The 27,828-nt window shown below is 45.7% G+C and overlaps 1 protein-coding gene across 1 annotated transcript; it reads right to left on the reverse strand.

Annotated features, from left to right (window-relative positions):
* Positions 1 to 644: 644 nt before the first annotated feature.
* On the reverse strand, positions 645 to 27,828 carry Pdpn (podoplanin). Its single transcript, XM_070037026.1, has 5 exons — positions 27,624 to 27,828; positions 11,338 to 11,450; positions 8,160 to 8,313; positions 4,350 to 4,461; positions 645 to 2,294 (listed from the first exon to the last, which is right to left on the reverse strand). The coding sequence occupies exons 1-5, from the start codon at positions 27,688 to 27,690 to the stop codon at positions 2,288 to 2,290; spliced, it is 453 nt and encodes a 150-aa protein (XP_069893127.1). The 5' UTR covers positions 27,691 to 27,828; the 3' UTR covers positions 645 to 2,287.

Consider the following 27,828-nt stretch of genomic DNA (forward strand, 5'->3'; position numbering starts at 1 on the left):
AAAAAATTCTTTCAGAAGCAGAGCTTTCAAGTAGTAGAGCATCACCTTTGGGTGAAAAAGCTAAAGGATAGCACCCAGGTTCTGAGTTCAAATCTCAGTGTCAACGTGCACGCGCGTGCGCGCGCACACACACACACACACACACACACACACACACGAGACTGGGTTTTAGGGGATGGGTTGTTTTTTTTTTTGTTGTTGTTGTTTTCTCTGGTCTTGGGGCTTGAACTCGGGCCCTGGGTGCTATCTTTGAGTCTTGTTGTGCTCAAGGCTAGCACTGTACTTGATCCATAGCACCACTTCCTGCTTCTTCTGAGTAGTTTATTGGAGATAAGAGTCTCATGGATTTTCCTACCTGGACTGACTTTGAACCATGATCCTCAGATCTCAGCCTCCGGAGTAGCTAGGATTATAGGCGTGAGCCACTGGCACCCAGCTAAAAGAGGCAAGTATTTCACATAGGCTATAATCTTTGCCAGGAGTAGAATGACCCAGATGCAATAGATATCCCAATCAGAGGTCTGCCTCAGGCTTTATATGCAATCATGTTTTATTGGAAAATGTGTCTGCACTGCATTGAGTCCTAACTCAGGTGAAACTGAGAATCCACAGCCTGTGCCAGCAGGCTCCAGGTCCAGTGTAGGAGGTGGAAGAGGAAAGAAGGGCTGGGACAAAAGAAATGGATCAATACTCTTCTGAATGACATAAATGCACCACCTGGCTTGAGGACCCACGGATATGGATGGGTTGTTTAGAATAACATCCACACACCGCTTTGCCGAGCGAGAGGCCCAGGCCAGGCGTCTGGTGAGTGGGTTATTTTTTCCTGCATGATGCACTCAGTCTAGTTCAGAGGATGTCGGGGTGTGCAGTCACGGTCATGACACAACATCTGGGCAGTGTGAGAAAGTTTTACATGGGGAGAACTAAACCCAAACCAAACCAGGCTCCGCAGAAGAGCTGGATGGGACAGAGACAGACAACTTTATTTTGATCTTTCCATGACAACCCCATAGTGTAAGGACTGAGAATAGCCTTTATTTTGAAAATCAGGTCTTCTTTAATCAGATTGCTTTAAAGATAATAGTATTGTATAAGATTATTTGAACTCTCCCTATCTGTCCTCTGGGGGGAGAGAGCAAAACAAAACAAAACAACACAATTCTTCCCTCACCCCCACCATGCCAGGAGAACTTTAGGGACTCTTTCTGCATCAGAACCTGGTGTGGTGCTTGGCTCTAGAACAGTCGAGTCTCTGGCATCACGGAGCATCCAACGGCTTCTGTGTCTGAGACAGAGAGCTTCACAGGACAAAGCAGCCTATCACTGCTGCCAAGTAGAGAGAGTGCTTCCGGTCATCTAGAGCAGGTAGGTGACACAGACCTTGGAGTCGTGGTCATCACTGGCCTTTGCTAGGTGACCTTGTGAGGAACGTACCGACTTCCGGCTAGGAAACCACATAGATGCTTCTGAAATGATACATCCAGACCCCCTCAAAGAAGTTGCTCATCACATAATCTATCGTCCAAGTGCAGATTTGCTCCTTGATTATTCACATCTGGCTGGAATGTGTAGATCTCAACAGATGAGCGACTGAAAAATGTCTGAGCTGTCTACTGACGTCACATGAAGACCCAAGGACTCCATGAACATAAACAGCTTCAGATTCCTTTGCATTTCAACAATAACACAGAACAGCCAAAGGGAAGAGAGGCTCCTCTCTCTACCATCAACTGAACCATGTTTTCTCAGTTCTAAATCAGCTGACATAGTTGAGTTTTTCTTTTCTTTTTTTTTTTGGTTATTTTTGTTGGTTTTCTTTGTTGTTGTTGTTGTTGATTTGTTTTGGTGCCCGTATTAGGGCTTGAAGTCCAGGCCTCTACGGCTTGAGCTTCACCTCCACTACTAGCTTTTTGCTGGTCCATTAGAAATATGAAACTCATGGACTTTTCTGCCTGGTCTGGCTTCAACCTGCGATCCTCAGATCTCAGCCTCCTGACATAGTTTTGCTCCGTTTTCTATGTATCTGGTTGTTTAAGTCATCTAATATAAAATTTGTGTATTGTATATAAATATTTTTTTTTCCGAAAAGCAATTGTTTAGAGTAGCCAAGTCTGGTGAATTCTCTCTCCTCCGGTTTCTTTTGGCAAGTTGGTTGGCTCACTGCAGGATGGGAAGGAGGCTGGCCAGTATCCTGTGGGTCATCTTCTCCCACAAGCTGGGGGTGGGGGTGGGGCAGGGAGCGGAGGGCAGAGGGAGTCCGAAATGGATCAGATGGGCTCATCCTTCAGGGCCTGTGGACACCAAGAAAGGGGATGGTGAATTGTTTTGCTGGCACTGTGAATAACAAACCCACAAATCAGCGCTCCTGGGGTCTTTTTCTCTGACTACCAGTTCCGGAACCTGGCACGTGCCCCTCTCCTCTTCCTCTCCGTCTCTCCTCCCTAAGCCAGGTTAGATGTGCAAACATCTCCAAACACGATACTTCTGCAGCTGCGTCATGTCCCCTGGCTCCTAGATGTCTGCCACCTGTCCTTCCCCATAGGCTTCCAGCACAATCCATCTCCTCTAAAGACAAAACAAAAGTTTTCCTCCTCTGGTCATGAATTTGAATGCTCTGCTTCTTTGTCTCCTTTTTGTTGTTGGCATACTGGAGTTGGATCTTGGGACCTTTTACTCCCTAAGCCAGGCCTCCAGTCCTTTTTGCTTGTTTAATTTTTATATAGGGTCTCAGCCCAGGTTGGTCTTGAAATGCAATCTACTAGATGCCCATTTTTTCAAAGTTATTTCTCTTTATAAAAATATTTTTAAAGGCAGGCACCGATGACTCACACGAATAATCCTAGCTACTCAGGAGGCTGAAACTGAGGATCATGATTTGAAGCCAGCTCAGGCAGGAAAGTTTGTGAGACTCCAATAAACCACTCAGAAAAAGGTGGAAGAGGGGCTGAGGCTCAAGGGGCTAGAATGCTAGCCTTGAGGAAAAGAAGCTCAGGGGACGTACCCAAGCCCTGAGTTCAAGCCCCAGGATCAACAAAATAAATTATTTATTGGCTGGTTTATTTATCTCTAAGTAGTTGCACGAAGGGGCTTCAACTTAACATGCCAGTTTGTGCGTACAGTATGTCTTGACCCATGTCACCCCTCCATCATTCTCTCCATCTCTCCCTCACCCATCCCCTCCATTTTTCCAGTTCCATTTTCACATGTGTACATTGAATATTATGATTACATACACCTACCCTTCCTCTCTCTCTGTCTGCCCCACTCGCCTTGGTCTCAGTCCCACACAATACAAATTCCAGCTTTCTGGTTTGCATTTTATAAAATGTTAGTTATTCAATCCTCTCCTACGTACACCATATTTGAGAGCTAATACGTTTGTATACAGATGCATATAACCCTGTGTATTTTTACATATATATATATTTCTAACTTAGAGCTAAACTTCCACATTTGACACATATGAGAGAAAACATTAGATACCCCCTTTTTTTTTTTTTTTTTTGGTTGTGAGACTTGAACTCTGGGCCCGGGCACTGTCCCTGAGCTCTTCAGCTCAAGGCAAGCACTTTACCACTTGAGCCACAGTGCCACTTCTGGTTTTCTGGTGGTTAAGTGGAGATAAGAGTCTCCTGGGCTGCCCGGGCTGGCTTTGAACCGCCATCCTCAGATCTCAGCCTCCTGAGTAGCTAGGATTACAGGTGTGAGCCACTGGTGCCCAGCCAGACACCCACTTCTTAAGTAGCTGGGATTACAAGAGTGAGCAACCAACCTTGACTGAACACTCTGAATTCTTAAAAGAAATACAATAAAGAGAAAGAACGTCTTTCTCTCATCAATAGTCAGTGGTAGGAAGTTAGAAGGACCCGGGGGGAGAGGATTTTTTATGTGTCAGGGGCAGGCATGGAAGGTTCTAGATTATAAATCTCCTCCCATCATCACCACCACTCTTGTCAGAATGGGGCGCAGTTGGTAACAAGCTCTCTTCTAGAAACTTCCTCCTTCCAATAGTGGGAAGCTGGGCAGGTCATATGGGTGAGATGAGGTCTCAAGTTAAAATTTGGTTTGGGTTTTCTTTCTCATTCAGCTAGTTGGAAAATGAAGACAAAGATCAGATTGGGTCAGATCTCAACTACAGAGGTCACCTTAAGACCTTCCCAGGCTCTGGCTTTCTAGTTTTAGACCTATAAGCCCACATCTATTCTGGGGAATCCTCAGGAGCAGTTCTTGTGATAATGGGTTTCAAAATCACCTTCATGTAGAGATTTCTAATAGTTGAGAACCTAAACACCATGCAAGACTGCCTGTAATTTACTTCCAGGAATCACTTTCAGGAGTTTACTTACGAGAACCTTCCGGAAACTTTCCGTATAACCACTACGATGATGCTTCCAATGAAGCCAATGGCTAGTAAGACCCCAATGATTATGCCAACCAGGTCCGCTGTAGCCAGACCACCTGAAAGGGAGTGGGAAAGAAGGCATGAGGACCAGATGAGAAGCAGCCCTGCACGGCAGGATGTTGCTGCTGGTCAACAATGGTACCATGTCTCTGCACACAGCAAATGAAGTTCCACGTCGTCTCCAGACCAAGCAGAACATTGAGCTCGTCTTTCCAGGGCCTTGAGCATGCAAGGCGAATGCTCCATCATGGAGCTGCATCCCCAGCCCTAAGCGAATCCCATTTTATGAATTCATTCATGTTATGAATGAATGGCTCTCAAGCATTAGAACACCCGGGCCTCCATCAATTGGTAGACCTCCTCCCATAAGTCTACTCCATGGGCTTCTCCATTCATCCCCAGCAACACGCAATCGATTCCCTGCGCCACAATGGTCATTTATCTATTTGCAATGCTGGGATCCCATGCTAGGAAAGTGCTTTACCACTGCGCTATGCCCCAAGCTCTGCGTGTGTGTGTGTGTGTGTGTGTGTGTGTGTGTGTGTGTGTGTACACTAGAGTTTAAACTCAGGGCCTCACACTTGGCTTTTTTGCTCAAGGCTGGTGCTTTGCCACTTGAACCATACCTTCACTTCTACCTTTTTTGTTGCTTAATTGAAGGTCAGAGTCACCTGGACTTTTCTGTCTAGCTTGGCTTTGAACCTTGATGCTTAAATGTCCTGAGGAGCTAGGATTTTATACAGTGAGCCAGTGGTGCCTGGCTAGCTCTGCCTTTTTCTTTTCTTTTCTTTTCTCATTAATGCTCTACCACTTTGAGCCACAGTACCCCTTCCAGTCTTCTGCTGGTTATTTGGAGATAAGAGTCTCATGGACTTTCTTGCCCAGGCTAGCTTCAAACTATGATCCCCAAATCTCAGATACCTCCCGTACTAGGATTACAAGTGTGAGCCACTGGTACCTGGCTTTTTAAGTTTTTCCCACATATAGGGGATTCCCTTTTCTCTTTGAATTAAAATTTTAAAAAGAAAGAAACACGAAAGCTGTTTTGAAAAGGAATCTTATTCTGTTCCTTTTGGCTATAATCCAGAAAAGAATGCAATCCATCTCTAAAATTAAATGCAAAGAAATTGTCCTTTCAATTCCCATTTGACTAACTGGATACAAAAAAAAAATCTTATCTTCCATTCTTGTCTGTTGTTTGTTTCTCTTCAGCCACTTTGTCGGCAAAAAGATAAACAATGATAAAGAATTATTAAGGATTTAAACTGGGCACCTGTGTCTCACACCTGTCATCCTAGCTACTCAGGAGGCTTAGAGGATCACAGTTTGAAGCCATCCTGGGAAGAAAAGTCTATGTGACTCTTCTCTAATTAACCATCAAAAAGCTAGAAGTGGTGCTATGGCTCAAGTGGTAGAGTGCTCTAGCCTTAGTGAAAAGCAAAGCTAAGGGACATTGTTTAGGCCCTGAGTTCAAGCCCCAGAATCAATGTGCGTGCACGGGCGCGTGCGTGCGCGCGCGCGCGTGCACACACACACACACACACCAGCAGAGATGTGGCCCACAGTAGTTGAGCACCTGACTCAAGTATGAGGCCCTGACTTCAAATCACAGTACTTAAAAAAAAAAAAATGAAAGAAAGAAAAGAAATCAAAGTACACTGAGGAACAGCTGTGAAATAAATGGTCAAAATGCTTTCAGAGATCATGGTAGCAAAAGAAACAGAGCCATTGATATCCAGCCCATTGTGACCATCGCAGAGAGCCCACAGCCTGTGGTGAGGTCCAGCATGTGCTTGCAGAGTTGTGGGCTGATTTGGGAAGATTGGGGCTGTTATCTCCAGCTCTCTATCCTCTGCTTCAGCAAGAAGCTTTCTCCTAATAAAGTATTCTCTCTAAAAATTGTGGTTAAAATACACACAGCAGAAAAATGTATTAAATTAACCATTTTAAGGATTCATTTCAATGGTGTTAAATATATCTATTCACAGTTTCTCTCTCTCTCTCTCTCTCTCTCTCTCTCTCTCTCTCTCTCTCTCTCTCTCTCTCTCTCTCTCTCTCTCTGTTTTTCCAGTGCTAACAATTAAACCCAGGGCCTCATGCATGCTGGGCAAGCACTCTACCACGGGGCTATATCCCTAGACCACAGGGCTACATCCCTAGACCACACAGTTCTTTCCGTCTTGCAAAACTGAAATTCCACACTCACTGAACCACACTCCTCATTTGTCCCTTCCCTCAGCCACCTACCACTACCAGTGCTGTCCACTTTCCAACTCTATGAATTTCCCTGTGTTGGATACCTCATAGGAGCGGAATCCTATTGCAAGGGGCAAGGTCAAAGTTGCTTTGGCTGAGTATGAATTAACTCAAAGCAGAAGAAAAGCTAGACACCAAGTCCCCCCCCCCAACACACACACACGCAATTGGTATCCATGCCCTCTGATAGGAGCCATTCTCTCCTGAAGTCACCTTGGGCTCCAAGAAGGGTGAGATTTACCAGTGATGGCATCTTGTGACAGAAGGCACATTGCCCCTCGGATGGGTCTTGTTCAAAGGAGGGCACAGGACAGACCTGCAGCCAGGCAATACTGATGGGCTGCTTCTGTTTCCCTCAAGTGGTGAGGTGGTCTGGGGACATCAACCAGGCCATGCCCATGACTGGGACAGTTTGAACTAAGCACACCTTTCCCATCACCTGCCCCCATTCCTTGTCTACTGAAGACTACAGCAAACCTCTGTGCAGTATTCTTTTTTTGTCAGTCATGGGGCTTGAACTCTGGGCCTGGGCACTGTCCCTGTCCCTCAGCTCTTCAGCTCAAGGCTAGTGCTCTACCACTTGGGCCATAGCACCATTTCTGGCTTCTTCTGCTTTTGTGGTACTGAGGAATCAAACCCAGGGCCTCATGCATGCAAGGCAAGCACTCTACCACTGAGCCACCTTCCCAGCCCTGTACAGTATTCTTAAAGATGGTTGGAGGTGTTCCCATGGCTGCCAAGTAATAAATCTCCTCTACCTGCCCTTCACTATGGTGTCTCTTTAGTTAGTATTTAAAAGCAAATGACTAGACCTGACATGTGAGACTCTTGGATTTGAGGCTTGGGGTCTAAAAACCCAGTTTCAATATCAGTTGATCTTTTATGTGTACCCATTTCATGTTTTTCTCTTTTTTTTTTGCCAGTGTCATGATTTGAGCTTGGGGGTATCACACTCACTCTGCCTGCTGAGCAAGCTGGCACTCTACACTTGAGCCACACCTCCAGCCTGACTGATGTTTCTCCACCACACTGTGGCAGGGCCCAGCAGAATCACGAGCACTACCCCGATCCTGGTAAGTCTGGTTTAGATCTGATCCTTGCCCCCATGTGTACAACGTAAAGGAAAATGGAAAACCGTGTTGCTGAATCACTTAAGATATACATAGACTGGCTGAGCTTCATGCTCTTTGGTGTCAGCAAAGCAACAGAAGGAGCTAATTCACTTACCCTCTCTTTATAAAAACATCCTCACTATTATTATAGACACTAAAGAGAGAGGAGAAAGAGAGATGTTTCCAGCAGCTCAATAAGTTGAATTTGATTTAGCCACCAACAAATCAAATTCCGAGCCCATCACACAAAAGCTTGGTTTAGGATTCACTCCTTATATTGATTGTCTTATATTCAAACCAATATACTGTCTCCTATTAGAACCGGTAGGTCACCTCTTGGTTCTAATTGTAATTAGAACACCCAGATTCCACAAAGGTCCACCCACCTCTGTTGGGGTGACCCGTCTTCTTATCCACAGGGTGGCGTGTTGCCACATGTGGGGTGATGGAGCTCTGGCTTTCTTTGTGACCATCAACTGAGCTGCTTGGCGTGGGCAGATCTAGGTCAGCGTTCGGTGTGCTCTTTGCCCTCGTTGGCACCTGTTAAGAGACATAAATGAAACAACCCAGAAGACGAAGCCTCCCGTATTTGTAATGTACAGTCTGACAGCAGAAGGGTTTAAGGAGCCACAGATACATGAACCACACCTGAGCATAAACTCCAAATAGAAACAAGAAAACAAACAAAAAGAAACAACAATGGCGGGGCCAAGAATAAAATAAGGTCTATCTGTTCCAGGAATGAACCCCAAATGTTTGGCATGAAGATTTCTTAATTTCTAACCTCTTCCATTAAAAAAAAAATACTGGATCATGATTCTCTAATTGTTTCTCTCCCTTGAACTTCAATACTGCTTTTCCCCTTTAACAGTTTTTGGTGCCTATTTGTATCATTTGGTTTGGGGAGGTGGGGTTCTAGGGCTTGAACTCAGGGCCTAGGTGCTAGGGTATTCTATCCCTGAGCTTTTTTTGCTCAAAGCTAGTATGTATCATTTGAGCCACAGTTCCATTTCTGGATTTTTTTAGTAGCTAATTACAGATAAGAGTCTCGCAGACTTTCGTGGCCCTGGCTGGCTTCAAACTGTGATCCTCAGATCTCAGCCTCCTGAGGGGCTAGGATTACTGGCATGGGCCACCAGCACCAAGCTACTTTTTCATTTTTTAATGCCAAGCCTTCAAGAGCAGTGTTAGCCAGCCTTCACTGAGAGCCGGGACCTTTCCCTGCTTCTCTCCCTTACTCCATTCATAAACTTGTGAGGCACATCCTCTTATTAGTTCTTTTCTACCAACAAGGTTCAGGGTGCACCAGCCCTAAGTCACAGCCATTAAGTGATAGAGCAGGACTTGAATGTGGTCCCGTGTTTCTTTTCCCTTAACATCCGCTCTTTGGGAAGCATCTGTCTGAAGAAGTGCACAGGGCAAGGTTCTGTGGGAAGAGGCACAGAGGCGCTGTGCATCTCAGGGACCTCTCTAGACACTCCCAGAACTCAGCCTTGAGTTTTTAAGGAGGCTTTGTGGTAGATGAATAATGGATTAAGTCATTGACCAAAGGTGATCAGCATGACCATCAATCGAGGCTTTCAGCGGAGAGACTGCTGAGTGGGACTGAGCGTCCCAGCCTTCTGACTAGGCAGCCTTGGTCTAGGGCATCTAGAAGCTACCTAGAGATCATCAGCAACTAGCCAAATACATTAGCATATAAAAAAAAACCTTCAGGACGTTGAAGATTCCACAGAAGTGGTTCTGTGACCCACAAGTAGATGCCAATGGAGCATTTAACAAATAAGCAAATGAGCACAAAAACAAATGAATAGGAGTACAACAAACAAGAACACCTGCGCACCAAAGCATCCAACCCAGAAAGTGAGAGGGGCCCTGGGATGGGAGGAAGTATGCAGATAAAAAATGTCTACAAGGGGCTGGGAAGGTGGCTCAGTGGTAGAGCGCTTGCCTTGCATGCATGAGGCCTTGGGTTCGATTCCTCAGCACCACATAAGCAAAAAGAAAAAAGCCGGAAGTGGCGCTGTGGCTCAAGTGGTAGAGTGCTAGCCTTGAGCTGAAGAGCTGAGGGACAGCACCCAGAGTTCAGGTCCCACGACCGGACCAAAAAAAAAAAAAATGTCTACAAGGCAGGGTACACAGTAGAAACTATGTTGAAAATGAACTGTAAACTTGTGGGATGGAAGGGAAAAACTGGGAGATACCTAGGTAAAGGGTGACAGTGTCCAAAAAAGAAATGCATTCTTTATCCCTCTGTGTATCACCTCTGTAATAATGATAAACTAAATGAATGAATAAATAAATATGTTTCTACAAGGAGGACCTGGTGTAATGATGCATATCTGTAATCCCAGCACTTGGGGGGCTGAGGCAGAAGGACCAAGTTCAAAGCCAGCCTGGGCTATATACAGTAAGCAAACAAAAACAAAGACAAGAACCAAAACAAAAAGGAAAACTCTTATAACTTAACAAAAAGTAAATAACAATGGAATGAGGGCTGGGAAGGTGGCTCAGTGGTAGAGCGCTTGCCTTGCATGCATGAGGCCCTGGGTTCGATTCCTCAGCACCACATAAGCAAAAAGAAAAAAGCCGGAAGTGGTGCTGTGGCTCAAGTGGTAGAGCGCTAGCCTTAAGCTGAAGAGCTGAGGGACAGTGCCCAGGCCCAGAGTTCAGGCCCCACGACCGGACCCAAAAAAAGAAAAAAATAACAAAGGAATGAAAAAGAACCTACATTAGATAACTCAATTAAAAATCAGATGATGGATTTGAACAGACATTTCTCCAAAGATGATATACAATTGTCCAGTAAGTAAAAGACAATGTCAATGGTCAGAAATACAAACTCCAAACTACAACAAGGTACTGATTTTAAAGCCAGGCACTAGCGGGTCACACCTGTAATCCTAGCTACTCAGGTGGCTGAGATCTGAGGATCTCAGTTCAAAGCCAGACTGTGTAGAAAGTCCACAGACTCTTATTCCTAATTAACCACCAAAAAGCTGGAGTAAAGCTGTGGCTTAAGTGGTTGAGCGCCAACCTTGAGCAGAAACAACCGAGAGCAGAAGGTACTAAGTTCAAGTCCCCTGTAGTCACACACACACACACACACACACACACACACACACACACACACACACACACACACACACACGAGTCAATTAGAATTTATCATGTGAAGAAATGTGTCTGCTGAGATTCCAATGATTAGTGTTGTCTGTGCCTGATGACAGCCATACTCTTTACCCATCTGTGGTGAAATAAGAATCTGAGACTACATATTTTGGAACTTACAGCAGGAATGTTGTCCCCACATGCCAAAAGATCGTGCAAGCTTTACTACCTGGGTCCTTTATTAGTTTGAAAAGGCCTCATCTATGACGCTCAAGTGACTCACGACCAACCCACCAGCCACCTCCTCTCTGGCTGAAATTGGGAAGTAGATTTTTTGGTGAGCTACACAGCTGTTCCCTGGTATCTGCCCATGCTAGTTTACACAATTTTACACGCTTGTCCTTGCACAGGGTCGTGTCCTCTCAAAACCTCCCCTCCTCTGGGATTACTCACCTGGGGCCCCTGGATAGGGTCTGTGGTCACCACTCTGTCCTCAGCACCCAGTGTTAGCACGCTGCCTTCAGCACCAGGAGTCACAATGTCATCCTCCAGATGACCCAGTACAGCTGAAGAAAGAGAATGAGTCAGAGCTGCAGACGGAAGCTGGGAAGGCGGAACAGAGTGCTACTGCAACCGCCCCATCTAGCTATCACAAAACACCCAAGACCACCTGGTTTCTGTCAAGAGTGGAGGCTTACGGGGCTCATAGTCTAGAGGCTGGGAAGTCCCTGGGCATGGAGCTGGCCTCTGTACAAGCTGTCAGGTTATGTCAGAGCAATTCCCAGCATGAGGAGACCCACCCCCCTTCCCCACAACAACCTAATCAAGTCCATCTGGCCATCTACAATCAGCATCAAACCGGGATCCTCAGATCTCAGCCTCCTGAGTAGCTAGAATCACAAGCATGAGCAACCAGTACCTGGCTTTGGTTTAACTTTTGTTTTACAGTTGTGGTTTCTGTCTTAAGGGTAACAAGATAACAGTAGTACTCTTGGCTAAGAGTAGTGGTTTAGGCCTTTAATCCCAGCTAAACAGAAGGACAGTGATCAAGGTCAGCCACAGATACCCTACTTAAAAGGAAAATCCCAAGTGGGGCGCTGGTGGCTCAGGCCTGTAATCCTAGCTACTCAGGAGGCTGAGATCTGAGGATCACGGTTCAAAGCCAGCCTGGGCAGGAAAGTCCGTGAAACTCTTATCTCCAATAAAACCACCAGAAAACTGGAAGTGGCACTGTAGCTCAAGTGGTAGAGTACTCGCCTTGAGCTGAAGAGCTGAGGGATAGTGCTCAGGCCCAGAGTTCAAGCCCCATGACTGACAAAAAAGAAAGAAAGAAAGGAAGAAAGGAAGAAAGGAAGAAAGGAAGAAAGGAAGAAAGAAAGAAAGGAAGAAAGGAAGAAAGAAAGAAAGGAAGAAAGAAAGAAAGAAAGAAAGAAAGGAAGAAAGAAAGAAAGAAAGAAAGAAAGGAAGGAAGGAAGGAAGGAAGAAAGAAAGAAAATCACTAAAGTAAACCAGACATAATGGCTCAAGCTTATATTCCTAACAACTTGAGAGACAGAGATTGGAGGATTGCCATTCAAGGCTACCCTAGCATAAAAGTTAGATCGCACCTCAATCAATAGTTGAGTGTGGTGGCATGCCTCCTTCACCCCAGCTGCAGGGAAGGCAGTGTGCCTTCAGTGCTCAGTGACATGTGCCCTGTCATCCCTTGATACAGAGCAAGCCTGAGAGTGGGTGTCGCAGCACACATCTGTAATCCCAGTGAAATAGGAGGATCACAGTCCAGGCCAGCCCAGACATAAAGCACAATCCTATCTTGAAAATAACCAATGGAGAGAGGGGCAGGCAAGTGAGAGAGCACTGGTGTGCAAGTTCCAGAGTTCAAGCCCCAGTACCACCACAAAGAGGGGAAGGGATAAGGGTAGGTTGAATTCCATGATAGCAGAGTGCTCAAGTTTGAGTGTGTCTTCCAGATCTTATGGGATACCTAATCCTCAATTGACAATGTAATGGCATTTGAAGGCAGGGCTTGGCGGAGATCATTAGGACAAGATGAAGTCCTCACACTGGGACTTAGTAAGCAGACAGAGGTCTGAATTGACCCACTCACCCTGTTTTATCACACAATGCCCACTGAAAAGCTGTGCTACCAGTCAAGAAGACTGTCACCAGATGCCGCACCAGGCGCTTGTATTTCCCACCGCCCAGACTATGAGCCAAGCAAACCTCCAATCTTCATAAATGACGTGGTCTAGGGTATTTTGTTACAGCTACAGAAAAAGGATGGATTACAGTCAGGCGGGCTGAGTGCGGACGCCACTGCCCCTCCCATCTCTGTCACAACTACGTGAGGCTATGATGTCATCTCTTATCCCCACCCTTTCCACGAGTTAAAAATCTGAGTCATTGCCCTAGGTTTCCACCCCAGACTGGAGCAGGCTCTGGAAAATCTGTGACTAAATACAGCTGGAGATGAGGCAGCAGAGGCCTCCCAGAAGCAGGAGGAGGGGTGCTGCAGGCCTTTCTGAGTAACTGAAGAACAGATGTTTATCCTATCTAGATGCTTGTTCAGAATCACAAGCCACTCCTCACCCGTGAACCTTCTGCTGAGACAGCCCAGCCAGAGGCGCTGCTAGTTAAGACTTAATCACAGCTTCTCTGAGGATGCCTGGAAGAGGAGGTCTCTCAGGGGGAAATGTAGCTGGTGTCCCAGCCCAGGGGCCATCTGTGGTTTTTGGATGAGCCACAAACAGAATTTTTTTTTCTTCTTTTTGGTGTCAGTACTGGGGCTGGAACTCAGGGCCTTGAACTTTCCCTTAGCTGTTTTGCTCAAGGCTGGTACTCTACCCCTTGAGCCACACCTCCATTTCTGGCTTTTTGGTTGTTCACTGAACATAAGAGTCTCACATATTTTGTCTCCAAACTGCCATCCTCAGATCTCAGCCTCTTGAGTAGCTGGGCTTACAGGCATGAGCCACTGGCATCTGTTTAACATGCGTATTGAAAAAAAAAAAATCTTGGGGGAAGGGAGAAGCCTGTGAACTGATAACTCAAAGCAAGCCAATGTGGATCCTGCTGGCCACTTGCTGGCATGGGATTGGGCTGAGGGCAGGGCTGGGTGGCTCCAGGAAGATTTGTGATTATCCAGTATGCAAATATTTAATGTACTTGTTGAGCGCAAAGGAAAATACTCTTTTCCCAGGCAACTAGTCCTCATTGTAAGTAAAGCACCTAAGCCAGACACTGATAGCTCACACCTGTAATTCCAGCTATTCAGGAGGCTGAGATCTGAGGATCGTGGTTCAAAAGCAGCACAGGACGAAAGTCCATGAGAAGTGGCGCTATGGCTCAAGTAGTAGAACACCAGCCTTGAGCTGAAGAGCTCAAGGGACAGCAACCAGGCCCTGAGTCCAAGATCCACAATTGGCTGAGACAGACAGACAGACAGACAGGGAGACAGGGAGACAGAGACAGACAGAGACAGAGAGAGAGAGACTGAGAGAGGAGAGAGAGGAGAGAGAGAGGAGAGGAGAGAGAAAGAAAGAAAGGAAGGAAGGAAGGAAAGAAAGAAAGAAAGAAAGAAAGAAAGAAAGAAAGAAAGAAAGAAAGAAAGAAAGAAAGAAAGAAAGAAAGAAAGAAAGAAAGAAAGAAAGAAAGGAAAGAAAGAAAGAAAGAAAGGAAGGAAGGAAGGAAGGAAGGAAGGAAGGAAGGAAAGAAAGGAAGGAAGGAAGGAAGAAGGAAAGAAAGAAAGAAAGAAAGAAAGAAAGAAAGAAAGAAAGAAAGAAAGAAAGAAAGAAAGAAAGAAAAAGAAAGAAAGAAAGAGCAGGATCCAGGCGCTCTTGGCTCATGCCCATAATCCTAGCTACTCAGGAGGCTGAGATCTAAGGATCGCAGTTCAAAACCAGCCTGGGTAAGAAAGTCCGTGAAAATCTTATCTCCAATAAACCACTAGAAAAAGTGGTGCTCTGGCTTAAGTGGTAGAACACTAGCCTTGAGCTGAAGAGCTGAGAGACAGCACCCAGGCCCAGAGTTCAAGCCCCATGACTGACAATAAAAGAAAAAAAGAAAAAGAAAAAAGAAAGAAAGCAACTAAACAAGCACCTATTTTTTCCTTCCTCCCCCTGGTTTGGGATCAGTTAACAAATCACTAATTTGAAAAATCACTCACTTTAGAACATGTCTAACTTACAAAGTATCTCATGAACTAGGTGCTGGTGGCTCACGTCTGCCATCCCAGCTACTCAGGAGGCTGAGATCTGAGGATTAGGCTCAAAGCCAGCCCAGGCAGCAAAATCCAAGAAACTCTGATATCCAATTAACCAGCAGAAAGCTGGAGGTAAAGTTGTGACTCAAGTGGTAAGAGTGCCAGCCTTGAACAAAACGATCACCAAGAACACAAGGCCCTGAGTTCAAGCCCTGGTATGGGCATAAAAAGTAAAACTTAGAAAGGGACTGAATGAAATCGGCTTGAGTTTTTTCCTAGAAAGCTGGGTTCACAGAAAGCAGAACTCCATGAAAATCCCTTTTGTTCCCTTCTATGCTTGGCCCACACAGCCAACTACTAAACTGGCTATGAATGGACAAAGGGCGCTTTATAAATGATGGCAGAGAGTCAGGACAAAGATGTGACATGTGTGTGTCTGTCGCTGTCCAGGCATCCTCTTGGCTCCCTGGGAAAGAGATCCCCAGCTGTCCCTGTTCCTGCTGTGGCCAGGGCTGTGCTAGATAAAGCCTTCCAGAACTGAATGTCCTTTCCCAGAACTGTGACATCCCAATCATGACCTGATAGATGGTCTGACACTCAGTATCCCCTGGGATGTGTGACAACCACAAGTGTGTGCGGAGATCCACATGTGCCCCACACACCTGCAGAGTGAAGAAAGCACTTCCAGCACACAGCATCCCTCCTCCCCCGTGGGTACCTGAGACCCCTTTCCTGCCACACCCAGTCTTAGCTGGCACTAGAGCTGCTGGGATTAATGGGGTGAGGGGATTCCTAATTAGCAGGAACGCAACTTTTTGTTGTTGTGGTGGTGATTCATGCCTATAATCCAAGCTACTCCAGAGGCTGAGATCTGAGGATAGCAATTTGAAGCCAGCCCAAGTAGAAAAGTCTGTGAAGCCACAAGTGGAGCTATGGCTCAAGTGGTAGAATGCCAGCCTTGATAAAAATAAAAAAAATTTAAAAATGCTCGCGGAGAGTGCCCAGGCCCTGAGTTCAAGCCTCAGGATAAGCACAAATAAGTAAATAAATAAAGGAGAAAAAGAAAAGTTGATCACATACAGTTAGTTGAAGTCCATACCATAGTATTGTATGACTGAGCTACTGGTGTTTGTATTTACTGTTTTGCTTGTTTTTGCAGTGCTGGGGATTAAACTCAGTGCTCTGCCACATGAACCATGCCTCCAGCTTCTTTCCCTGTTGTCTTTCAGAGAAGACTGGCCTTGGACTACAATCCTCCTACGTCTGCCTTTCAAGTAGCCAGAATCATAGTTGTGCCAACAACCTTAAGCTGTTTGTTGAGATGGAAATCTTGCTGTTTTTTTGTTTTGTTTGTTTGTTTTTTAGTCACAGGGCTTAAACTCAGGGTCTGGGCACTGTCCCTGAGCTCTTTTGCTCAAGCGTTCTACCATTTTGAGCCACAGCACCACTTCCAAACTTTTTTTTTTTTCGCCTAGGCTGGCTGTGAACTTTGATCCTCTCTTACCTCCCACATTGCTGGGATTATAGGCATATACTACCCCACTGGTCAGTGTTTGCTGTTTCTTGATTGCAAGATGATGTCATGCAGTGAGCATAGATGGTCTCTGTGCATGACATTCATGCAACAACAAAATCACCAAGCAACAGATTTATCAGAACACGTCTTGTAGCTAATTGGCATGTAATTTGATACCCCTGCCCCACCAAACAAACAAACAAAAAAAAAAAACACCAAGAATTCTCTTTTAAGTAACTGTAACCCCTCTGTACATTATCTTTACAATAAAAAATATATATTAAAAAAGAATTCCCTTTTAATAAATCCTCTTATTTCCCTTACATCAAAGCAAGGTCTCATTATGATATTGTTCTTCCAAAGATGGTCACAACCATGCAAGGAACTTTTTTTTGGGGGAGGGGGGTCCGGTTGTGGGGCCTGAACTCTGGGCCTGGGCGCTGTCCCTCAGCTCTTCAGCTCAAGGCTAGCACGCTCTACGATTTGAGACACAGCGCCACTTCCAGCTTTTTTTTTTCTGCTTATGTGGTGCTGAGGAATCGAACCCAGGGCCTCAAGCATGCAAGGCAAGCGCTCTACCACTGAGCCATCTTCCCAGCCCTATGCATCCCAGCCCCATGCAAGGAACTTTTAAGTACAGGTCTAGCTTCAATTCTTGGCTGCCAATACACAGGCCTCTGCTACATGGGCTCCAGAACCCGGTGTGTGTGTGTGTGTGTGTGTGTGTGTGTGTGTGTGTGTGTGTGTGTGTGTGTGTGTGTGTGTGTGTGTGTGTGTGTGTGTGTGTGTGTGTGTGTGTGTGTGTGTGTGTGTGTGTGTGTGTGTGTGTGTGTGTGTGCGCGTGCCCTAGGACTTGGGGCTTGAACTTGGGGACTCGATCTCATGTTCTCTTCCAAAACCATCAGGTGTGTTTCTTCAGGGGAAAGGGATCAGCAGGAAGAATGGCTGTAAGACATAAGGTCATCAGGTAGAAAGGTGAGCACCTTCAGTTCAAATTCATTTTCCATCAGATGCCACAAGCTTAGACACCCTCAGCTCCTTTGAAGAAAACCTGTGATGTCAATCAATGAAGTTCAGTGATCTTTATATATTTTCTAGGACCCTGGGCACCTCCAGTACCTCAATGCACAAATGGGTGTTTGAAGACCAGCAGCCGAGTTGCCTGAGAATGATTTTTATGACCACTGACAAAAGCACATTAAAAAAAAAAATCCTAGGAAGTCTTTATAAGAGAAAGTGCAGGACAACTAATAAAACAAATTCTAGCCTTCCAGTAATATTTTCGCGTGAGCAATGCCTTTGAAGAGAGAGCCAAACATCTATTTTGAGCCGGGTGTGGCAGCAGACAGCTGTAATTCTGGTAGTTGGGAGGTAGAGGTAGGAGGATTGCAAGTCAGGCCAGCCTGGGGCTGCACAGTGAGACCCTCACTCAAAGCAAAACACAAACAAAACAAAAATCTATCTGGAAACAAACAACAACTTTGTACTTTTCTTTCTATCACTGCTCACCCCTGTAACCCTAGCTACTGGGGAAGTTGAGATTTGATTATAAAAGTCTGAAGGCAGCCTAGGCAGACAAATGGAAAAGAACTCAGCACACACCTCAGACCACAGACAGGTAAGAACTGCCAAACTTTTCCAGCCCTCGGCTGCCACCCACCATGTTTCTGAGGAGCTCCAGTCTCTCTGCAGCCCATCTCGGTAGAAGGGGCTAGAACTCTGCCTCACATTTTTTGGAGGCTTCCCCTGGCACTGCAGGGGCTAGCACAGCTTCTGACCATGTAGAAAAAGCCTTCTTTACAATATTCATGCACTCGTGAACCTTTGAAGTCCCAAGTTCATTTGAAAAGCCACTTCTGAACCCAGAGCCGGGTGCCCTCCTCCCGACAGTCCCTGAGTGAGGCCAACATCAGCCCAGATGTGGCCAGTGGGTCTTTTCAGCCCCCTCTAACATCTCTCTCTCCCTGGTAAATCCAAAATTCAGCCCTGAAAAAAAATCAAAGCAACTCTTCCTCCCCCTTTCTGTTTGTTTTGAGCCAGGATCTTACTATGGGTCTCAGGCTGAACTCAAACACTCCCCCCAAATGCTGGGCTTACACGCATGCATGACTAAGAAACTTTTTATGAATCTAGGCAGCTTCTACAACATTTAGCCCTGTCAACTTAGACACCCATAGCAATGTCCCACTTCCTACAGAAATGCCTGATGCTAGCTACCATCCACACGCTCCATGCTGCCAGTGTCTCCTGTCATGGCAGGGGTTTTGGCAAAAGTTGGCTGAGTTACTGTGTAAGACATTTACAGCCCTAGTTAATTTATTTCTCTCTCTCTCTCTCTCTCTTTCTTTCTTTCTTCTTCCTCTCTCTCTCTCTCTCTCTCTCTCTCTCTCTCTCTCTCTCTCTCTCTCTCTCTCTCTCTCTCTCTCTCTCTTTCTTCTTTTTTTTTTTGGTCCTGGGGCTTGAACTCTGGGCCTGGGCACTGTCCCTGAGCTCCTTTTGCGCAAGGCTTGTGCTCTGCCACTTGAACCATAGTGCTACTTCTGGCTTTTTGCTGGTTATCTGGAGATAAGAGTGTCATAGACTTTCTTGCCCAGTCTGGCTTTGAACCTAGAACCTCTGATGTCAGCCTCCTGAGTAACTAAGATTACAGGCATGAGCCACTGGTACATGGCAGCAGATCTGGGTTTGATCCATCAAACTGGGGTAGGGACAAACAAAGGACTATGTAGCATGAGCTTAGAGATGGGCATACGGGTTCACAGGACAGAATGAGAACCCAGCAATAGACTAATACACTTAGGGACCATTATTTTTTATGAAGGTACCAAGATAGCTCAGTGGGGAAAAATTGGTTTTTCAACAGATGGGGTGGGACAAAGGAATATGCAAAGGACTAGAGTGGATCTATCTTCAGAGCATACATAAAAATTAACTGTAGGACTAAAGACTATCAGAGCTAGAAATATATAACATAAAACTAAATCTTTTCAAATTTGGTTAGGCAATGACTTCCTCAATATGACAGAAAAATAAAGTAAGATGTACTAGAGTTCAAGGCTTTAAAACAGACTGCATAAACATTGAAAAGAGCCAGGAGCCTATTGGTGCTTACATCTGTAATCCTAGCTACTCAGAGGGCTGCGATCTGAGAATCATAGTTCAAAGTCAGCCCAGGCATGAAAGTCTGTAAGACCCAATCCCCCAACCAACCACCAGCAGTAGAACTGTGGCTCAAGTGGTAGAGCACTAGTGTTGAGCCAAATAAAAGCTTAAGGGTAACACCGGCCATGAGTTCAAACCCCAGGGCACATGCGCGCGCACACACACACACATACACACATGCAAAGTTCTATAATTATTCAATGGTGATAGTTGAACAACTCTAACGTTATTAAGAAACCGCTGGATTATTTCCTGTAAAAGAGTTTATTTTATGGCATGTAAATTATCTATCAAAAAATATAATATGGGAATGAATTTTGTAAGAGCTGGGAAAAAAAATGTTGAAGCTGGGCACTGGTGGCTCACGCCTGTAATCCTAGCTACTCAGAAGGCTGAGATCATATTTGGAAACCAGCCTGGACTGGAAAGTCCATGAGTCTCTTATCTCCAATTAACCATTAAAAAACTGAAAGTGAGCCGGGCGCTGGTGGCTCACGCCTGTAATCCTAGCTACTCAGGAGGCTGAGATCTGAGGATCGCGGTTCAAAGCCAGCCCGGGCAGGAGAGACCGTGAGACTCCTATCTCCAATAAAACCACCAGAAAACCGGAAGTGGCGCTGTAGCTCAAGTGGTAGAGCGCTCGCCTTGAGCTGAAGAGCTAAGGGACAACGCCCAGGCCCAGAGTTCAAGCCCCACGACCGACAAAAAAAAAAAAAAAAACTGAAAGTGGAGGTGCGATTCAAGTGGTAGAATATCAGTCTGGAGTGTAAAAGCTGAAGAATAGCATACAGGCCCTAAATTCAAGCCCTAGTACCAATACAAACACACACACACACACACAGAGAACAGGAAACAGTTACACATATTTGCTACCTAAGACATACTTGTCTCAGATGAAAGGATAAATTTCTGAGGTGCTGTTTGATCAATAAAATCTAAGAGGTTGGGGGGGAGCGGGGAGGCTGGGAAGGGATGTGAAGGGTAAACAAAAGGAGGAGGCTGCAATGCTTGGTAAGAAATGTACGCATTATCCTGCCCATGTAATTGTAACCCCTCTGTACAGTATGTTCACAAATAAAATAAAAAAAAATAAAATCTAAGAGGGCCACTACTAAACGGAACATGCTAAGACACCCACGGAAGAGACACCCTGATTTTCATAGAACCACCCTGATTGAAGTCAGAAAACCCACAGCTCTCAGATACACATCTCTGCACCAGTCTAAGAAGGGATTATGGCAACCCAGTTCCTAATGGCTGACCATACAACAAGCTACTCAATAAATATTTGTTAAATAAATGAACTCCTTGGACAGGGCAGCTTTAACACCAACAAATCAATCCCATTCCAATCCCATTCTTTTCCTCTCCCTTTCTGGGAATTGTAGGTGAACGGACTCCCTTCTGCTTTGGGCAGGATGCTATCCATTGGCTTCTCAGCCTGTCTTCAATCCACAGTGCTTCATTCTAGCAGATGGAGACATGCTGATGTTGATGAATGATGGGAAATACCATGACCTCATCCGAAATGTTTACAAATCCTCTCGTACCTCTTCGCTATTCTTCACTTATACTTTGTGGAGTGGTAGTTCTTTTGTTAGGTTTTAGATTTGCTTTTAGTTATTATTTTTTAATGCCAGTTTTGAGGCTTGAACTCTGTTCCTTAGCTTTTTCACTCAAGGCTAGCGCTCTACCAATAAAGCCACAGTTCCACTCCAGCTTTTGGCTGGCTAGTTGGAGATCAGAGTCTAACTTTTCTGCTTTGGCTGGCTTTGAACCATGATCCTAAGATCTCAGTCTCCTGAGGAGCTGGGATTCCTTTTTTTTTTTTTTTTTTGGGTGCTGTCCCTCAGTTCCTCAGCTCAAGACTTGGGCTCTACCGCTTAAACCAGAGCACCACTTCTGGTTTTCTAGTGGTTTCCTGGAGATAAGAGTCTCATGGACTTTCTGCCTGGGCTGGCTTTGAACTGGGATCCTCAGATCTAAGCCTCTTGAGTAGCTAGGATTATAGGCGAGAGCCACTGGTGCCCGGCTTGGTTGACTTTTTTGAAAATGATGTCAGATTTTCTTCTCCCTTAAAATCCCAGTTTTCTGTTTTTTGTTTTTGTTTTGTTTTATTTTATTTTGCCAGCCAGTCCTGGGTTGAACACAAAGCTTGGGCACGTCCCTGAGCTTCATTTGCTCAAGGCTAGCTCTCTACCACTTGAGCCACAGCACCACTTCTGGCTTTTCTGTTTATGAAGTACTGAGGAATTGAACCCAGGGCTTCATGCGTGCTAGGCAAGCTCTCTACCACTAAGCCACATTCCCAGCCAAATTTTCTGCTTCTTGAACAATTAAATGAATATCTGGCATGGATCACAGCCTCTACCTGGATTTAGCTTCTTTGCCTTCAAGGACAAACTCATCTCCTCTCCAGAAAGAGACCTGGGCACAGTCACCATGAAGTCAGGCTGCCTGTCTGTGGAAGCTCAAGAGAGCCTGCCAGCAACCTGCCAGCAGTGGACAGGCTGGGAGATGGGCCTGGGGCGGGCACATGGAGGAGGCAGCCATCTTGATTTCCTGCCTCAGATGAACTTGGTAGGGTTCCAGTTATTCATAGCCTGGCTCTACCTCCCAGGCTTGGGATGAAATGTCTAACCACTTCCCTTTCCTAAAAAGTTTAAAAAAAAAAATCAGTGGAAAGGATTCGAATCTCTAATGAAATGGAATTTAATTTCTTGCCCACACCATGAAAACACCAAGGCAAATCTCAGAGACTGCACACTTGACCTTAGAAGGGAGGGGAGGGGGGCAGAGAACAATGAAAAGGGTGACACTGACCAAGATGCATTGTACTTGTTCACCGCCATGCTGAATTGTAATCCTTTGGTATAACCAAAGGATTAAAGATCATATAGATTAAAGATCATATAGGATTTAAAGATCATATAGTTTGAAAAAAGAATACTCTAGCTTCTCTGATTATATGAGTCTCTTCCAACAAAAGTTCATACAGGCCAAGCACCTATGGCTCATATCTGTAATCCTTGCTACCCAGGAGGCTGTGATCTAAGGATCACAGTTCAAAGACATCCTGGGTAGTAAAGTTTGTGAGACTCTTATCTCCAGTTCACCATCAAAAAGCCAGAAGTGAAGCTGTAGCTCAAGTGGCAGAGTGTTAGTTGTGAGGAATAAAGCTGTCAGGGACAGTTCCTAGGCCTCAAGTTCAAACCTCAGGACCAGCATGAGTATATACACACAGATACACACACACACACACACACACACACACACACACACACACACACACACACACACACACACACACACACACACACACACACACACACACACACACACACACACACACACACACACACAAAGCTCACATGGGGTACTTCCTTGAAAGAGTTCAGGGTGGTAGAAATGGCTTCTTGGAGGGCCTACATTGAGAAAACCAGTGGCTTCCATGAAGGTAGTACTGGTATTTGTTTTCTCTCCTTTTCCCTCTTCCCCTTCCCCCCAAATACTTCTGCAAGTTCTAACCTGGCATGCTGCTCTTTGAAGGCAAAACTATGACAAATATTCAGATAAGCATACGTTTGTTCTTTGTTGGCAAGGACTCGAGAGAGTGAGGTGTGTCTCTCTCCAATATGCAGAATGAATCAATGAACATTTTTTTGTGTGTGGCAGTACTAAGACTCCGCATTTGTGCTCTCACTTAGCTTTTTCTGCTCTCTACCATTTGTACCATATCTCCACTTCTAGCTTTTGGCTAGTTAATTGGAAGTAAGAATATCAGGGACTTTTCTTCCCAAATTGGCTTTGAATCCAGATCCTCAGATCTCAGCCTCCTAAGCAATTAGGATAACAGGGTAACAGGGTTTTTTGGGGGGTTTTGTTGTTTTTTTGTTTTGTTTTGTTTTTTTGTTGGTCGTGGGGCTTGAACTGTGGACCTGGGCGCTGTCCCTGAGCTTTTTAGCTCAAAGCGAGCACTCTACCACTTAAGCCATAGTGCCACTTCTGGTTTTCTGGTGGTTAATTGGAGATAAGAGTCTCATGGACTTTCCTGCCCTGGCTGGCTTCAAACCGCAATCCTCAGATCTCAGCCTCCTGAGTAGCTAGGATTACAGGTGTGAGCCACCAGCACCCCACAGTTTACTCTTTTTTTAATTTTAATTTTTTATTGTTATTATAAAGTTACAGAGGACTTACAATTACATAAGTCAGGTAATGAGTACATTTCTTTTTCCACAATGTCACCCTTTCCCTTTCTTACAGTTAACAGTTCATTCGTAAAAGAATAGGTGCTGGAAGCTCACACCTGTAACCTAGAGCTGAGATCTAAGGATTATGGTTCAAAGCCAACCAGAGCAGGAGCTTATCTCCAATTAACCATCAGAAAACCGAAAAACAAAAACAAAAACTGGAGTGTCACTATGGCTCAAAGTGGTAGAAAAATCTCAGGGATAGTGCCCAGGCCCTGAGTTCAAGTCCCATGACCTACAAAAAAAAAAAAAAAAAAGCTGGCGAGGGTTTGACCTCAAAGTTTTTGTATCTTTAAGTAATTTTTTTATTTTAGGTTAAAAAGGGGCTGAAAGTGAAGCTAACCTTTAGTTTTGAGTGCTGAACTTTGTTCTGTCTTAGTTTGTTTTTAGTACTGGGTAGTATAGTAGAAAGGTTTCATTAGACCTGTATTTGAATCCTAGGCCTGGCATATTCGGGGATAATAGTGTGTAATTTACAAAAGTGGTGATAGATATAAACTCACTCTAATCCTTTCAGAAAAGCAGAGCCGAGGAGGAGTTTGGACCTGTGATCATGTCTAGACGCAGCCGTCTCCTGCCTGGACACCTTTTGAATTTTTGTACTGAATGAATGCTATCTGGAATGTTAGATCTTGGGCCTCCCTCACAAAACCCTCCAACATACCCGAACTGTTTTCAGTGCCTTAACCAAACACAATCAGCAGCTCTGAAGATTCCAGAACTGGCAAGCATTTCAGGGAAATTACAAGGAAAATTTATTCATCTTATGATTAATCCTGTGTGGCTTGCTCCGGGAAGAGAACACAAAGATTAGCTGCAAGTTAGCAATGTACAGAATTTCACAAAACACATGGTGGCAAGGGCAGACCCAGTTTCTTTTCTGTTCTTTTCTTTTTTTATTTACAAAATCCATTTTATAAAAATGGAAGCAGATTAGAGCATTGGGTGTGGGTAGCTGGAAGGGCTCAGACTCTGAGAGGAGGTTGCTGACATTCTTCCATTCATGGTGATCTTGGGGGGGGGAGGTTACAGCCCTTCTCCTCTCCCATCCCCAATCACGGCCAACAATAGCTCAGCTCAGCTCAGTCATTCATTCATATTCAAGTCCTCTCACTCTTTATACAAGACAAACCCTCTGCTAGGCCTCAGCTCTTTGTGAGCAGAGCACCCCCCTCCCAGCCCCATCCATCCCCTCCTCAATTGGCTTCTTTCCTTAGCACTGAAGTTTCCAGAATCAAGGGAGGCTGGTTTTCCAGACAAGACTGAATACCACCTGTCAAGAGTACCTTAAATGCCAGGGCCAATGGTTTATCCTGTAATCTCAGCAAGTCAGGAGGCTGGTATCTGAGAATCACTGTTGAAAGCCAGCACAAAGAATCCAGTACACACATTTAAAAAAAAAGAAAATCATCCAGGCATTGGTGGCTCACACCTGCAATCCTAGCTATTCAGGAGACTGAGATCTGAAGATCCCGGCTTGAAAGTCTGAAACTTTTATCTCCAATGAACCACCAAAAAGCAAGAAGTAGAGCCTCAGCTCCAGTGCTAGAGCGCTAGCCTTGAGCACAAAAGCTCAGGGACAGCCCGCAGCCCCCAAGCTCAAGCTCCAGGGCCCGTACAAAAAAATTAATAAATAAATTACTAAAATGAAATTAAATAAATCCAAGAACTACCCTAAGAATTACAGTCATTCCCTACTTAGTTAACAAAGGAAGTAACTCAGTTCAACTTTCCTGGGGTTTGGCTCAAGTAGGGGCCTCCCTCAGCTTACAGGTGGGGAGCACAAAATCATGTCAATGGTGCATCATCCTGCCAAAACGGAAACAGAAGGGATTGAAATACAGAACTGCACAATATTCCACTGGAAAGAGAAGTTCCAAAGATAGGCCTGCCCCCCCCTTCTTGCTACCCCTCCCCCAGTAAAAGTGGCTTCACTCCCGTTGAAGCAGACCGCTGGCTCATACACTCTGTGTACTTTCCCCAAGGATGGGGATTTTCTAGGCAGAATTATGGAACCCTTGCCTGCGCCCAACTTCCAGCAGACCAGTCCCTCTCCAGAAAAGATTCCCACAAGAATGAACTCAGGAAAGCATGAGAGAGATGGACTAGTGTGAAAAAACTAAGACACAGTGCCTAGATCTTGAGTGTTAAGCTCCAGTATCAGAAGAAAGAAGAAAGAAGAAGTAGAAGAAGAAGAGGCCGGGTGCCAGTGGCTCATGCCTGTGAGGCTAAGATCTGAGGATCACGGTTCAAAGCCAGCCCAGGCAGGAAAGTCCGTGAGACTCTTACCTCCAATAAACCACTAGAAAACCGGAAATGGTGCTGTGGTTCAAGTGGTAGAGCACTGGCCGTGAGCTAAAGAGCACAGGGACAGTGCCCAGGCCCAGAGTTCAAGCCCCATGACCAAAAAAAAAAAAAAAGGCTTTATGCAGGCCTTGCGAGGAAGACGAAGACAAAGAAGAAGAGGAGTTGAGATTCAACAGCCTCCATCCCTGAAGACTACTTTCTTGCTCCTAAATCCTCCAGTGATATTTAGTGAACAACTCCTATTGCCACGTTTGTTTGTTTGTTTAACCTCGAAGGGAGAGGGGGGGAATCATCAAGGCTGCTTTTGTCTCCTCCTGAGCTTGTATTATCAGGAAAGCAGACACACTAAAATCCAAGACAATAAAAAAAATATGGGCAGATGTTCTAAGAGGCCACCCTCACAGCAACTGGGACAGAAAGAAGACACAGAGAAAGGCAAATGATGTGTGTGTGTGTGTGCACACACGCACATGCAAGTGACAAACCTGTCATCAGATCAAGTCCATTAACGACATTAGTTAAGGACATTATTGGCCAACTTCAACCCATAACCCCAAACCCACTTAAACCTCAAGGCTCACGAGCAATTCCCCAGGGCTGAGAGTTCAGCCCTGTGACGGAGAGCTTCCCTGGCATGCACAAGGCCCTGGGCTCCATCCTCAGCCACAGGGGAGAAAAAGAGAGTAGAAAGACAGCAATCCAGGAGAGCACAGCGGTGCAGGCCTGCAATTCTGGCACTGGGGAGGCAATGGCAGGAACAGCCGAAGACTAGCCTGGGCTCACTCAGGAGTCCAAGCCCAGATTGAAGAACATAGCAAGACCCTGTCTCCTGAAAACAAAACGAAGAACAATCTCCTACACACACACACACACACACACACCCTCCTTGAAGAGGTTAAGAACAGCCTCTTCCAGGCTGTCCCCTCAGCCGGGGTCCTGAGTGTGTGTGTGCAAGCCAGCACAGCACAGCCCTGCACACTGCACAAACTCCCAATTCCGGGCCCTAGGCAATTCCTCCTACACACTGACACTCGACCAGCCTGGCAGCCTGGCCAGGAAAGAAGGGCCCTCTGCTCCCACCCTTGCTGCTTGCGGTTTGTGGAGCTCCTCTGGCCACTACCCCTGTCTCCTTGGGACTTGGCCCCAACTGAGCCCGCTGTCTCCTCTCCTCCTCTTTCCTCCTCTCCGCTCCTTTCCCCTCTTCTCCTTCTCCTCTCCTCCCCCCAGGCCCGGGTCCCTCAGCAAGTCCCAGCCGCTGGTAGCCAGTGGCCCAGGGTGGGCAGGCAGCCCGGCGGGCACTCACCTCCCTTTGCTGGGACGCAGAGCCAGGCACTCCCCAAAATCCACAGCAGCACTGGCTTCCCCCACATCTTCCCAGTGGATCTGTTCTCTGTGCGGGATGGGGAGGGTCGGAGAGGGTCAGAGGCACCGTGAGACACCCTGGCCGTGGGTGCCAGGAGAACAAACTTGGCAGCTGGCAACTGGGCAGCCAGCCGGCAGCATTTATC

This window comes from Dipodomys merriami, unplaced genomic scaffold, assembly GCF_024711535.1.
Source record: "Dipodomys merriami isolate MVZ:Mamm:240054 unplaced genomic scaffold, mDipMer1.0.p SCAF_28, whole genome shotgun sequence".
Taxonomy (NCBI): Eukaryota; Metazoa; Chordata; class Mammalia; order Rodentia; family Heteromyidae; genus Dipodomys; species Dipodomys merriami.